The 16,580-nt window shown below is 32.8% G+C and overlaps 1 protein-coding gene across 1 annotated transcript; it reads left to right on the forward strand.

The window, feature by feature from the left end:
- Nucleotides 1-11,016: 11,016 nt before the first annotated feature.
- LOC108457137 (sugar transport protein 8-like) lies at nt 11,017-15,842 on the forward strand. Its single transcript, XM_053018998.1, has 5 exons — nt 11,017-11,868; nt 13,814-13,952; nt 14,038-14,357; nt 14,494-15,120; nt 15,205-15,842. The coding sequence occupies exons 2-5, from the start codon at nt 13,820-13,822 to the stop codon at nt 15,646-15,648; spliced, it is 1,524 nt and encodes a 507-aa protein (XP_052874958.1). The 5' UTR covers nt 11,017-11,868; nt 13,814-13,819; the 3' UTR covers nt 15,649-15,842.
- The last annotated feature ends 738 nt before the right edge of the window (nt 15,843-16,580 follow it).

The following is a 16,580-nucleotide window of genomic DNA, read 5'->3' on the forward strand; positions in this document are numbered from 1 at the left end:
TCACATTCATCACATCGGCCATTAGGCCTTATCACATATATATATCTCATACATGTTTCATATTTTTCTTGTACATCCATTTCAGCAATAGCTTATAAGCAACTCAAATATTTTCATCAAAGTTTACAACAAAATCACATATTCACTACAAACAGTTTTCCTGAGCAACAGTCACTAAATTGTTTATAACTGGAGCTACAAAACTCAAAATCAATTACCGTTAATTTCCCCCGAATGTAGATTCATGTATCTTTCATCCATAAAATTTTCAGAATTTTAGGTGTGGCCAATCAATACCAGATTTTTCTTAAAGTTTCCCCTGTTTCACTATTTGACTAACCTGACCAGTCTTCACTACAAATCAAAATTCTCATTGTACAGAATTCAAAGTATGTTCTACTTGATTTCATTTGAAACTAGACTCATTAAGGAGTCTAAGCATATAAATTTTATCTTGTAACCATTTTTGTACAAATTATAGTGATTTTCTTAAAACCGAACAGGGATTTCGGAGTCATTCGACACTGTCCCGCACAACTTTAAATATCTCTTTATAGGAAATTTCTTTGCTTCCACGGTCTCCTTTATAAGAAACTAGACCAACTAAGCTTTGATTACATATTTTATTCAGCCTATAATTCCACACCAACAATTTATAGTGATTTTCTAAAATCACATTACTGCTGCTGTCCAAGCAATTTATTACAATTCGCTCTTAAATTTCCAAGTCCAAACACTTATGAACTTACCATTTGGGTCTAAGACATATCATGGCCACATCATATCTTATTAAATCAACTCATTATATCCTATTATAGTTGAATTTACTCAACATTTAATCACTTAAAACTTACCTCGGAAGTTGCCGAACGATTACGACGGCTATTCGATCACCTCTTTCTTTCCCTTATCCAACTTTGATCCTCTAGGCTCTTGAGCTAGATCAAACAATTTACTTCCCAAATTAAACATAGTCATACGACATCCATATACATTTTATACTAGCCGAAATGTACCATCAAGATATACTTTACTCAAATAATTTACATTGGCCGATCATGTATAATGTTTTGTAACTTAATAAACTTATCATACATTATGTATTCATAATATTTGTGCAGCCAATTATTCATGGTCATACACACACAATCAAAAATAAATACCAAATTTCATATCCTTTAGGCCCTAAGCCGAATACACTTGTCACGTTCACCTACATTTTTCAAGTACAACATTCTCATATTCGGCATTAGTATCAAGCATAATAGCTAATTCTTCCCACCATTTCATCAATGCAATCATACCATCACAAATCAACTTAAAATAACCATATCTAATAATCAAATACCTATAGCATTGCACATTTCTCACATAGCAAGTACAACTAAATTCATTATTAATATATATATATCTAAACACTTAACTACAAGATTTAATCACCATTATCAAATCATAAAACAGCTTATATCCATTATCTATATTTACTTCACATAAACCAAATAACCATTACATCATCTTTAAAACACTTAGCATTTTATCCATTTAATCAAGCCAACTCTCAAGACCATTCCATCACACAAATTATACCATAAATCATACTTCCAAAATGAGCTACTTCCAAGGCCGATTATATTTCATCATTAACAAATCTCATTTTCGAATCATATAATCAATATCACATACACATCACCCAAACACAAATCATACCTATCATATAACAAGCATAACAAAATAAACCAACTATGTCAAATATAACCACAATTTGTTCAAACCTTAAAACCGAACTTAACAAAATAAACAAGCCATTTGTTGATTAGAACTTGAACTAATCATCTCAAACATGCATAGATTTTCAAGAATCATTCAATACATACCTCATTCTAGCCATCTTCTAAGCCAAAAATCAAGGCAACCAAACTTTTGATTCAATTTTCTATGACCGAATGCACATACCTCAAATTTTAGCTTGCTATCTTGCGAAATCCTCAAAACATATTTCTTCTTTCTTTCATTTTTTTTTGTCAAGAAGAACAAAGAATGAAGCCTTTTTTTTCTCTTCTAGTTTCGGCAAAATGGGGGAGCAAGGATGAAACAACTTTGGTTTCTCCTCCCACTCCCCACATATTTTATTGTTCTTAACACAACATGTTGTCATAAACTTTTCATAATATGTTTTTTTCCCATCACAATTTGTCTATCCACCTTGTCATGGCCGGCCACTACTATTAGGGGGGAGGAAATTGACATGCAAGTCCTCCCTTTTGACTACATGCACTATTAGATCCTTGTAGATTAGCCTATCACATTTCAAAAGTGTCACACAAGTCCTTTTGACTAAATTCACATGCAATTTACTAAATCGAAGCTTAAAATTTTTGCACATTCATATTCACATATTTTAGACCATAAATATCACATCCAAATAATTTGGTGACTCAGTTTAGCGGTCCCGAAACCGCTTTCCGACTAGGGTCACTTTAGGGCTGTCACGGAGATGGTGTGTAGTGGATGGATTGGGTAGGATCCTTTGTTTGCATACTGTACTGAAATGGGCTAAGGCCTAGACTAATACTGTTAATGAAAATAGGCTAAGGCCCTAACTGGAACTAATGGGCCTAGGCCCAGATTGCGTCTACTCTGATTATTTATTATTTTGGGATTTTACCCACTGAGTTTTCGTAAACTCACCCATCTGTTATCTGAGCAGGAAATCCCCAGGCTTAGATGGATCGAGGCGACGGAGGACTCGAAGGTGGCCACTTGACATAGTTAATTTACTTAAAATTCTATATTTTAGATTTTATTTGATATTGGGTTTTCATTATGTAATAATGTCTTTTTAAAGTTTATTTTAATTTGGGAATTTAATTACCTTAATTTTACCTGTTAGTAATAGGACCCATATTTCCTAGAAGGCGCAAACCAAAGTTTTTCTGAAATCATCACACTTACAGCATACGTTTTAAAAGCTTCCGCAACAAACATTGTTTTAAATTTGAGAAACTAGTATAATTTATATTTTGCTTAAATAACTTGAGTTTTCACAAGGAACTAGTCATCCTAACCTTTTATTTAGAATCTAAAGAAGTGTTTATGAAAAATGAATTTTTTGTCAATTAGTGTTATGGAATAACACTCCAATGTCACATCACAGATTCGGCCATAACGTCTAGGCTGAGTTTGGGGTGTTACACCAAGTCATTCAATTCAATCCACAAACATACATTTAGGGCATTTTGCAAACTAGCCCTCACATTTTCACATTTTGACACTTTAGTCCCTAATTCACAAAATCACAAAATACACATAATTTGCATATACTCATGCTTGGCTAAATTCTCCTAGTCATACTAGTCCACATTGTAACACACCTAACCCGTTTCCGTCCCCAGATTAGGGTTATGAGGCATTACCAATCAAAAGCACAATTCCAAACAATGATATATACAAATGAACGAGTCTCGAAAATCAGTCAAACTTTATTTCATGAACTAACATAGCACTTAAATTTAAAGCATTTCATATCATACATAAACATATAGTCATATCGTTCACATGCCATAAAATGATTTATAACATTCAAATATTAAAGCATTTATGGACTTTAACAAAGATATGATATAAACCTAAATGATTATTCAGCTATTATAAATATGCGAGTATACACTGACGTTCCAAAATAACTATTAATGATATCAATACTCAACCTAAACTCAAGCATCATTTAAATATCTCATATCAATTGAATTTATACTTAAAATCACATGTCAACATATTATACAAACAAATACCTTAATAAATATTTGAAGAATGACTAACCCAATTAGTACTAGATATCTAATTCAAAAGATAACAACCACATAAGTCACAAGATTTTTCCGAACATTTATGCATGCTAATACCATGTAATAGTTCATTTATGAAACTGATCTTTATGAATTTAATGAATGTTTTGTCATGGTAACCGAATACTTATAATTAAATATATAAATTTCATACTTATCATTAAACATAGACCACAATCGAATTCCCAATCCCCATATTCTAAATCATTTTCTTTTATAGACATATAATTCAAATGATACATCAGACCACTTCAATACATGTATAATCACAAATGCTGAACCATAGGTAGCTCAAAAAGAAATATTTATATCTCCCATCTCATAATCGAATGTTATTACTTTATTCATAGTCATTTAACTAAGATATATTTATATTAGTAACATGAATATTGCCATACCATATAATGAACATATCAAGACAAAGTTATTTCATATTCAAACATAATAAACCAACCTGTAATGCCGAAACACATATAATTCATTGTCCTAATACAACTACCCCATTCACATATACCCTACTCTATGTATACCTTAGCCAAGTCAACCATATATTCATCCAAAATCATTAACTATTTCTAAAACATAAAACACCTATCATGAACATCATCCCTTCATAGTACTTAACAATATAACCAAAATGATTTCAAGCCACTACCAAACATAACTAAAATCAAGCATAGAAATTAAGCCATTTTCACATGGCCTTTATACAAAACCAAAGTTCATCATTTAAAACACATTCCAACCTATACTTTCCATAATTTGAGTTTAACTTATAAAGGTACCAAAATAGTAGATAGTGTGATGAACTTTGCTGACAGTCCTCGAGCTCGTAGCTTGACTCCAAAATCTATAAAACAGAGTAAGCAAGAGCACACACAGAGTAAGCTATCATAGCTTAGTAAGTTATAAGAAAATAAACAACCCAATGGTATAATCAACTCATTTAACTAACCAAATTACATTATCAATATCAAGCTTAATCCCAAACTTACAAGTTTCATAAATAATATATCTATTTACAAAATTTTTACCTTGGCCGAATGCTCACATGGTTAAGTTGTCAAATTATTGTTCAACTTTCAAAAGCCAAAATATCATTATAAAACCTAACACACACATGCGATAATATACATAGGCTCATGAGTCAAGATATAATTTTATATACATACATTAATTATATAGCCGAAAATACAAGATCATATATGCACATATTTAAAAATAATTTCAACAAGGACCATACTTCTTGTTCACAAGGCCGAACACCTATTCAGATATATTCTTCATTTATATTGCACATGTTTGAAACAAATATCAAAATACTCACTTACCTTAATTCAAGTAGGTAACAAGCTAATAAATACCTGGTCACTTAGCTAATTTTACATATTTGTTCACCACTTATCGATGCCCGATGAACCATTCGGAATTGGATAGGACATTCGGATAATCACACATATCGTACAATACCTACGTCCCAATGTGGTCTTGCATGTAATCACAAATATATGCCACTGTCCCAGGCAGGGTCTTACTCCCACACATATATCGGAATCACATATCGATATCATGGTCTTACTCACTCACATATATCAGAATCCTATGTCATGACATATGTATCCTAACTATTCCTAAGGTTTATACGGGGCTTTCGGACATCGTAACTTGGTCAAAACGAATTCAGAAATATAGTGGCCAAGCTTATTCATATTCGGTCATAGCATATATAAATTCATATATTTCATTTCAGCATATATATTTAGCATTCAATTAAAATTATGTAGGTCTATTTGATTATAAACTTACCTCAGACGATATAAAACGGAACGGGACGGCTAGTTGATAACTTTCGTTTTCCCCCAATCCAAATCCGATTTCTTTGGTTCTTGATCTAAACATATTCAAATTAAGCTCATTCAAACATATTTTCATTCAATTTAGTCCAAAAACACATAAATAGGAAAATTACCAATTTACCCCTAACATTTACACTTTTTACAATTTAGTCCCTAATGCACAAAACACAAAATATGCAAAATTTCAATATACCCATGTTTGGCCAAATTTTCCTAGTATTCATACAAGTCCATATATTTCATTTATTTCACATTTTAGTCCCTCAAATTATTATTTTTTCAATTTAGTCCTAATTACTCAAAATCATCAAAAACTCCAATACAAAACATGTTAATATAAAACATATCTTTCATATTTGATCATCAAACAACAAAAATCACAAGCTCTCATCAATGGCATAACTCAAAATATTCACCAAAATAAAAAATTCAAGCATAGGTTTACTAGTACTCGAAGCAATGATCTTAAAAACATAGAAATTATCAAAAACCGAGCTAAACACATATGGAGCTGATCATGGTTTGGCGGTCGGCTGCTACCAAGGCCCGCCTAGAAAAATGGGAGGGTTTGGATAAAAATATAGGCCCAAAAAATGGGCTTAGGCAAAAAAAGAGGCTGTTAGAAAACGGGCCGGGCCTGGGTAAGGGTTTTTGGCGGGCTCTACCAATTATATATTAATATATATTTTTATTTTATTTTTAATTATTTTAAATTTTAATATAACCATTTTTATTATATTATTAATTTGTGTATTGTTTTAAGAATTGTTTTAGTATTATTTTTATTTGTTTTAATATTTGTTTTATGTTTTTAAATATATTTGATTTATTATATTTTTAAACTTTTTTATTTAATGAAATAAAAAAATTTAATATGGGTAGGTCGGGCCGGGCTCGCTTAGTAACTTTATTTGGGCCGGGCTTGGGCAAAATTTTAGGCCCATATTTCGGCCGGACCGGACTCGGGCCTAGTAGATGGGCCTAAAAATTTATATGGGCCCGGCCCGAACCCGACCTGGCCCGGCCCATGATCACCTCTAAACACATACCTTGATTGAGCTTTAAAGATGGCCGAACCCTAGCTTGTGTTATTTCTTTTTCTTTTGTTTAAGTTTCAGCAAGAAGAAAAATAATGAACATATAAAATGGCTTTGATTTTTATGATATGTTTTATATATTATAAACTTATATTATTAATTACAAAATCAACCTTAGTTAAAATTTTATACTATCATATTTAACATGTCCATTGCCGTCCACTAATACTAATGATGGCCCAATTACAACATAAAAGCTTCATATTATAAAGACATCAACAATTTGGTCCTCACACATTAAATTATCAAGTTTTCATTTTACGTGATTAATTCATTTTATTTAATCGGACACTCAAAAAACAAAATTAAATCACGAAAATTTCACAGATATAAATTCACACAAAATAAACACAAAAATTAATTTTCAAATACTTTTTTGACTCGGCTTCGTGGTCCCGAAACCACCGTTCTGACTAGTGTCTAAATTGGGCTGTTACACACACATTTCATTTATTTCACATTTTAGTCCTTCAATTTACAAATTTTACAATTTAACCCATTTTACTCAAATTCATCAAAAATCCAAAGACAAAACATGTTAACCCAAACATATCTTCCATTTATCAACAACTAACTGCACAAAACTCATAGTTTTATCAATGGCACATTTCAAAATCATCAACAAAATCAGAAATTGAGACATGGGCTTGATAGCATTCAAAGCAACGATTACAAAAACGTAGAAATTATCAAAAACCGAAACAAAAACATACCTAAATCAAAGATTACAAGTGTCGAACCCTAAGAAAACTTTTCTCTTTTCTTTTCTTGTATTTTCGGCCAAGGGTGAACATAAAATGATCCATTTTATAAAACTATTAAATCATTAAACATATTAACTAAATTCTCATTTCACGCTTTGTTATAAAACTATTAAATCATTAAACATAAGGGTATTTATGTCCACTCATACTTTCAATGGTCTAATAACATAATAAGGACCTTATACTTAAAAAGCCATGTAAATTCGACACTTTTAACAAATAGCAAGCAACTTTTACCTTTTACGCGATTAAGTCCTTTTATCAAATTAAGCACACAAATGATTAAATTTTCATATGAAACTTTCACACATGCTAATTCACATATCATAAACAGGAAAAATAATATTTAAATATTTTTTTACTCGAATTTGTGGTCCCAAAACTACTATTCCATTTACTTACTTTGCACTTCATTTACTTACTTTCCATTTCATTTACTTACTTTCCACTTCATTTACTTACTTTCCATTCTATTTACTTAGCATAGTCTTAAATAACATTATCAATTCATGAATTGGTGTGTTTATTCATGACATAGGTAAATTCATCCATAACATAAGTAAATTTCTCACATATAAGTAAGTCATTTAACTCTTCAATCCTTTTATATCATCATATTACATCTCAATTATGAGCTTACCATTTCATTACCTTTTCTTACCCGTATCATTTGCATAATACAATATATAAGCATAAACATCAACCAATTATAGAAGCTTGACACAAGCTTAAATATCAACATTAATACAAAAGTTAGTGCATTTATACATAACTCTTTTGGGATCAACTACATGAGAAACCATTTCATAAGAAAATAAATCTCTTGATTCATACTACGTTTTCATGAACATAAGCATATTTTCATTTGGACACTTACCATTTTAATGCATAACCTTATAATTTAAACATGGTTCATTCCAACATAAGCTTGACACAAACCTAAGCATCATCAACAACATATGTTAGTACATTATCACGTAACTCAATTGAATTACCACATGATAAGCTAGATTTACATGAACATAATGCCTTTGAGTTCAAAATTTCCATAAACATAGATATACATTCATTGACCATTATCATTTCATACCTTTCCATAGACTTATAACATAGTCCATCGGAACACTTACCATTCCTGCCCTTTTTAGGCCCATTGAACCACTTATAATAACATCAGATACGCGGGAAAGCTCACACAAAGTTTGCTAAACGTATGGTCGTAACCATTCCTTTTCTTTTACATCGTTACTCACTCGAGCCATAAAATGGGTCTCCTCACACAGGCTAACAGTTGGAATGTAACTACACAATGTTGCTCACACAAGCTGACGAGTATCTATAACAAATACTGGAACTCAGCCATTAGTAGGACATTTAGACCCAGCACCCGAAACATGGAAACCTGGGTTTGCTCACACAAGCAGACGGTCGGAATATAGCTACACGATGCTGCACACACAAGCTCATGAGTATCTGTAACAAATGTCGTACCTCAGCCATTGGTAGAACATTTAGGACCAACACCCAAAACATGGTAACACCTAATGACATGTCATTTGTATCCTACGAATTCCTAAGGTTCAAACGGGGCTCAATATCCGTCAATTCATCATAATATGGGTATATTCACATTTATATTGATTCATTTACAGTAAAAACAACACAGTAAACATTTAATTTAATCAACATTATAATAATTACAGTTCATACAAACTTAATAATTACAGTTCATACAAACTTACCTGACTAAATTGCAGAAATATCAAAGTACAAGGGCCATTTTGTAATTTTCCTTTCTCACCGATTTTCCACTCGTTCTTGATCTAAATTAATAATTTCATTCAATTCATTAATTTAGATGGTAAAACCAATTCATTTTATGCAATTTAGTTATTTTTGACATTTTTAAAAAATTATCCTAAACTTTTCATTTTTAATCAATTTAGTCTATATGTCCTAATCATGCAAATAGACCAATTTTATTGAAAATTCATACCAGCTGAATGTTAATTGCATCCATTACAGCCCACATTTGTAACAATTTCATAGCAAGTATTTCAACAATTTAGTCCCTAATCGTTAAATTAATTAAAAATTACTTAACAAAATTCTTATAAATAACAACTAATACTTCAAATTCATCATTTAATATCTAAAATCACAAAGATTCATCAATGGTAGAATTCAAAATCTTTAACAATTTCAAAAACGAAGGCATGGGCTAGTTGGACCTAGTTGCAATGATCTCAAAAATATAAAAATTATTAGAAACGAGGCCAAAATGACATACAATTCTAGCATTTGAACTTGCTGAACCTCAAAGCTTAAAAATGGCTTCTTCCACCTTAACCATTTGGTGATGAAGACTTTGAGAAGATGATAAAAAGCTTTTGGTTTTATTTAATTAAAGTTTAATTATGAAATTACAATTTTGTCCATTTAAAAATCAACCAGATTTCAAGCTTTTAATTATCCAAAACTGTCCACCAAAAATTCAATTGGTATAATTACCTACTAAGTCCAACAATTCACCTTTTCATAGCCATTAGACACCTTCAATTAATAGAATTCAACCTTTGTATCATTTACAATTTAATCCTTTTCAATTAATTAACTATCTAAACATTAAAATTTCTTAACGGAACTTTAATACAACCTTAATAACACTCCACAAATATTTATAAAAATATTAACAGCTTGGTTTATAGAAAGAAGGTCCCGATACCTCATTTCTTAAAACCACTTGACTTTAGGGTATTACCACTTGAATCTATTATTCATTCGAATTACATAAATTGTTAATTCAAAATTTATTTTAATACCATAATTGTCTTATAAATATTAAATAGTAATATTTACAAACTTACTCGTCGAATTTGTGGTCCCGAAACCACTATTTCTGACACCACTAAAGAACAAGTTGTTAAACTAAAATTTCAAGGTTCAAGAGGTCACAAAAACAATTATTTGAGATAAGCTACATATCATGGGTTATTTCCAAAAAAAATATAAGTCATACAGCTCAAGATTGGTTTTCAAAGGATTTAATTAATAAGGTAGGTTTGAAAGCTTAATCGGCCCAAAGAAAATGTGCCTAAGTCATTTTTAAACTTACTTTGTTATCTAAGATTTCGCCTCAAGAAAAATGTCAAACCAATTCTAGAGACTAAATCCTAATGCATGTTTAATTTACACGGAATATAGAATAATTATGATGAATCCACACTCTAATAAAATCAACATTCATCTCATAATTTATTTAGCATAAAATAAATAAAAAATCATATTTGGAATGACATACCATACTCGAGTGATGTTGAGTGTCTTTTTCCGTCCTCTACCCCCGACACGAATTCATCTTTTAAAAAAAACTAAGACAAATGAAAAAATTTAAGGCATGGTCCCCCTCAAACATAAGCGAAACAATATCCTCATTGTTCAAAACACGCATTAGATTAAAATAAAAAAAAATACTTGAAAAATAATTGCAGCTAGAAATTTATTTTGCAAAAATTAAATCAGGAGAAGACCCTCTCATTTATTTATTGACCCATCACTCTCTTGTGTCTGTCATCAGGAGAAGACCGGATACCACCTAGAAATTTCCACCCTCGTTTCTCAATAATTTCATACTCACCATCCAGTTGAAAACCCTTTCCTAAAATTGGGGGTTTCTTCTTAAATACCCTGTTGTATCTAGACTTTATTCCTGGGGTTCGAAACCAAGGTTGAAACTCTTCCTCATGAATCTCTAAATTCTTCCTTTTTCGATTCATCTTCAAAAATAATCAAGAAAAAGAACACTTAGTAGGAAAAATTAAATCCCACAATTACCTCAAGATGGGTTGGGGCTGACAAATAGGGTTTGTTGATTGTTGAGGGGTCAAACACAATCGCTAAGAAACTGCCGAAAAATTTAGCTGCTACCGTCGTCTAATGGCACTCACAGTTCGACAAGGCTGGATTATTGCCAATGGCATTCAATTACTACCGATGGTGATCGACAGGGCTCGATGAGTTTCACTTGTTAGAGTTCGATGGTGGCTGATGACTACAACAAGTGTCCGATGGTGGCCTGATCGACAGAGGCCGAGGGTGTGTGAGGACTGCCACAAATGGCCGATGATGGCTGATGGTGTGCGATAGAGCAGTGTGCAATGGCCTCCTGTTGGAGGTTACGCGAGCGCACGGGTCTACGGGGCTAGGGGATCGGCTGATGCTGTTCTGACCGCACCAAGCTGGTGCTGGCGATGGCGGTGATGAGGTGGGCAGCGGCCAAAAATACAAAAGAAGAAAAGAAAAATAGGTGAAGGAAAAATAATAAATAAAAATAACCCTAATTTCACATAAGTTAGAAGGTTAACTTAATTTTAATTAGTAGTTCTATTTACATTATTATTTCTATTTACCCATTTATTTATTTCATAGATCGGTTAAAATGAGCTAAGTGTTTTCTTGCTCGATTTTACCGGTCCAGTAATGTTTCAGTAGTTGACCATTAACTTTAAACGTACCTCCTTTATTGTTTTGGAGTTCAACAACTCCGTATGGAAAAACTTGATTAATCGTAAAAGGCTCTAACCATCGAGATTTAAGTTTACCTGGAAAAAACTTTAATCTCGAATTGTTGTCCTGCTTTGAACATACGAGGATGAATGTGCTTATCATGCCATTGTTTTTTATTTTGCTTTAAAATTTTTGGCATTCTCATAAGAGAATAATCTCATCATTTCCAACTGATTAAGTTGTAGCATTCATTTGTCTCCAGCGACTTGTAGGTCTACATTGAGTTGTTTAAGAGCCTAATAGGCTTTGAGTTCAAGTTCCAATGGCAAATGCCATGCTTCTCCATAGACTAACTTGTTAGGAGATATCCTTAAAAGAGTCTTAAATGTCGTTCGGTAAGCCCATAATGCTATATCAAGTCTCCAGGACCAATCTCTTCTAGTTGGGTGCACTACTTTCTCAAGTATGCTCTTTATTTCTTTATTCGCAAACTCAGCTGAACATTTGTATGAGGATGATAAGCTGTAGCAACTTTATGCTTTACATTATACTTTTCCAATAACCAAATTAGGTAAACTTTATGCTTCGGTAGATGGGCTCTGATGTAATGGCACAAGTGTTACAAGATGCTCAGGTGAATAGTTCTGAACACTTGTATCTGCACAACTAGGTAGTTGTACCAATACAACAATGTCAAGGGAGGGTCCCTGCACTTTTTTGCTAGTTTTAAGCCTTCCAAGTCTTGTTTTAGGCCTCGGGCACCTCCAATCACTTGTAATTGGATTCTAAAGGCTAATAACATGATTCTTACCTATTAAAAGTGAATCTATCTATTTTCTATGATTTTATAAAAATATTTTATTATTTATTTTCTTAAATAAAGTACTTACATTGAAAATGTTTTGTGAGCATCTCTCATTCGTACCACCCATCGAGATGAGTGAGGGACCTTATAAATTTTCTTTAGGTAGTTTTTTTTTATGGACTTTATGATAGTAAATTGGATGAACATGAGAGTGTATATGATGTTGTGAAAGATTGAATTTAGAAGAGAGTTGTTTCATTTGAAGTTAGAGGAGTGTAGAGAGTTGTGGAAAAAGATGGATGAGGCGGGTAATTGACTTTGAAAGAGAGGATAAACTTATGTGGATGTCAGCTACAAACACAAGATTTGTGGTCAGTTGTATGGTGCAGAAATTGTAAAAAGCAACAATAAAATGATAGCTCTCGATTATATGTAAGATTTGTTTCTTTTGTTGAACTGGTGCTTCTCTTAATGCACGATGATGATATGAACTCTAAATGTGACCAAATCCACGTATAATTAGGAAAAGATGTGGAATTGTGCTTATTGAGGTGGATTAGTAACTGTTTGGTGTGAGTATCCTTTGTCAATGTCGAAAATAATGGATCAGGAATATCAGTTTGGGGTGGGGTTTGAGCATACATTCCAAATCTGAATAAAGCCAGATGAAGGTTAAATTTAGAAAAAACCTGTTAAGGACAACTTATCGTGGTTTTAGTTTGAAGAAAATGTCAATGTTAGATTTCAGTTGTAATCCCAACTGTTGTATGGGAACCATACTATAAAATAAGGTCTAAGACACTGACGTTTTAATTTATGACAACTAAATAATAATAGTAGTGTTGGTCTTTATTAATTATTCAAAATAAAGAAAAGGAAAAGAGAGCTAGTATTCCCATCTATATTTGTATTTACTTCTATATCTTCATTGCAACTTTAGTGGAAAATGCCGGCAGTCGTAGTAAGCGGCTCTGGTGAGAATCAAGAATTTGAAGGCAGGATAACAGTGTATGTCATAGTTTGCGTGATCATAGCAGCCTTTGGAGGCTTGATGTTTGGATATGATATTGGCATTTCAGGTTTTCTTTTTTCTTTAGAATATTTGTATTATTAGATTCAAATTAAAAACATGTGCTAAGAAAAGGGTTTGATTTTGATTAACAGGTGGAGTAACATCCATGGATGATTTCTTAAAAAAATTCTTTCCAGCTGTGTTTGAAAAGAAACATCATGCACTTGAAAACAATTACTGCAAATACGATAACCAATTCCTCCAGTTGTTCACGTCTTGCTTGTACCTTGCTGCTTTAATAGCTAGTTTTGTAGCTTCAAAGGTGTGCTCAAAATATGGTAGGAAACTCACCATGCAGATTGCTTCAATTTTTTTCATAATAGGCGTGATTTTGACTGCTGGAGGTATCAACATCGAAATGATAATTTTTGGGAGAATTTTTCTCGGCTTTGGTGTTGGGTTTGCCAATCAAGTAAGTTATATAATTAGTTTTAATGACAGACACTTCTGCATGCATCACTTTACTTCTACCAATGTTGAATGGCCTTTACTTAATTACATGTATCCTTTTCAATTTAATTTATAATAATCACTAATTATTATTTCAGGCGGTACCGCTCTTCTTATCGGAGATAGCTCCACCTAATCTTCGTGGAGCACTCAACATAAGTTTCCAGCTCTTCATTACAATTGGAATTTTGGTATCCAATCTGATAAACTATTCTACAACAAATGTCCATCCTCATGGATGGAGAATTTCTCTTGGCATTGCTGGTGTCCCTGCTTTGATGCTTTGTTTGGGATCTATACTCATCTGTGAGACTCCAACTAGCCTTATTGAACGTCACAAAGTTGAGGAAGGAAGGAAAGTTCTGAGGAAGATTCGTGGTGTCGAAAATGTTGATGACGAGTTTGATTCAATTATACATGCATGTGAGATGGCAAAGCAAGTAAAGGACCCTTTCCGCAAACTAATGAAGCCAGTTAGCCGACCCCAACTAGTAATTTCCATCTGTTTGCAAATTTTCCAGCAATTTACTGGAATCAACGCTATAATGTTCTACGCTCCTGTTCTGTTCCAGACGGTGGGATTTGGGAATGATGCTGCATTGCTTTCATCGGTTATTACTGGCCTTGTCAATGTGTTTAGTACTGTAGTTTCAATATATGTAGTAGATAGGGCTGGCAGGAGAATTCTGCTACTTGAAGCTTGTGTCCAAATGTTCATTTCTCAGGTCAAGTCTCCATCTTATATTTTTTTTCACTTATTATAAATTAACTAATGTTGGTATTTAATGTGTTGCATAAATTACATGCAGGTTATTATTGGCATAATCCTTTTCAAAGAATTGAAAACCACAGGTGACAATCTTTCCAAAGGAGAGGGAATCTTTGTGGTGATCTTGGTGTGTACCTTTGTCATGGGCTTTGCCTGGTCATGGGGACCTCTTGGTTGGTTAATTCCTAGTGAGATTTTCCCTCTGGAGACCAGATCGGCTGGTTTTGCCTTTGCAGTCAGCACCAACATGCTCTTCACTTTTATCATTGGTCAAGCTTTCCTCTCAATGCTATGCCAGATGCAAGCTGGAATCTTTTTCTTCTTTGCTGCCTGGGTTATCATAATGGGAGCCTTCACATGGTTCTTGTTGCCTGAGACCAAAGGTGTCCCTGTTGATTCTATGGTTGACAAAGTCTGGAAGCAGCACTGGTTCTGGCGTTCTTTCATGATGGAGGATAACAGGCCCGATGTTAAGGTTGTCTGATCCATCTACAATGAAGTTCCTAGTCGTGTTTCATTCTTTTTTCATGTAAAATTTACTGCTGGACACTACGCTAGCTATTGGGCTCACTACAGGATCGATCGTGACTACTTTTGTTATTGGGTTGAGCTTTCGGTATTTTATTATGGAAAATAAATGAGAAAGGCAAGCATTTTCACATTGTTTCTAGCTTATAAGGGATGGTCTGTTCTTATAATCATATGGGATCTGAATTTGATTGCTTCAAGCGTCATACCATTATAACCATTTAAATTTATTATTCTCACATCTAGTTCAAGACTACGTAATCTTGTCATCTACTTTTTTGAAATTTTCCTTTCATGCAACTCAAAAAATATAAAACAATAATTCATAAGTATAGCTATTGGCACTTGTGCCTTCTCTACTGTCAGGGGTTGATACAGAGAGTATCCGTATAGATTGAATGAATAGGTGTTTGTACAGCTAGCTACTGCTGTAAATCAGGTTTCAATGAATGATGATTGGGGTTATGTTTGTGATTGAAAAATTCTGAGCCAGGTAATAAGTTATGGCAACATTGGTGTAGCATATAACGTGGGGACATGACTTACCATAGAGTTACACTAAAAAATAAAATGAGAGAATAAATACTCGGAATTGTTTATGCACTTCAGACTTAACCTAAGTCTTCAGAACCTTCAGAACCTTACCTAAAGATGGTTTATACTATTAAATTCATAGAGTACAAGTAATGATTTAAACCTAATCTATCCTAATTCTAAGATAATTGCAGCCTCACCCTGAGTACAAATAGTTTAAAATCTCCCCCATGAGATTTTCCTACTAAAAATCTCTAACTCTAAAATTAAGAACAATAGGTGAGTAATCAACATTCAATGGTGTCACAAATACACTTGAACAATTCTTAATGAATAGAAAATATGATCAATAGC

Source organism: Gossypium arboreum, chromosome 9 (assembly GCF_025698485.1).
Source record: "Gossypium arboreum isolate Shixiya-1 chromosome 9, ASM2569848v2, whole genome shotgun sequence".
NCBI classification, from domain to species: Eukaryota; Viridiplantae; Streptophyta; class Magnoliopsida; order Malvales; family Malvaceae; genus Gossypium; species Gossypium arboreum.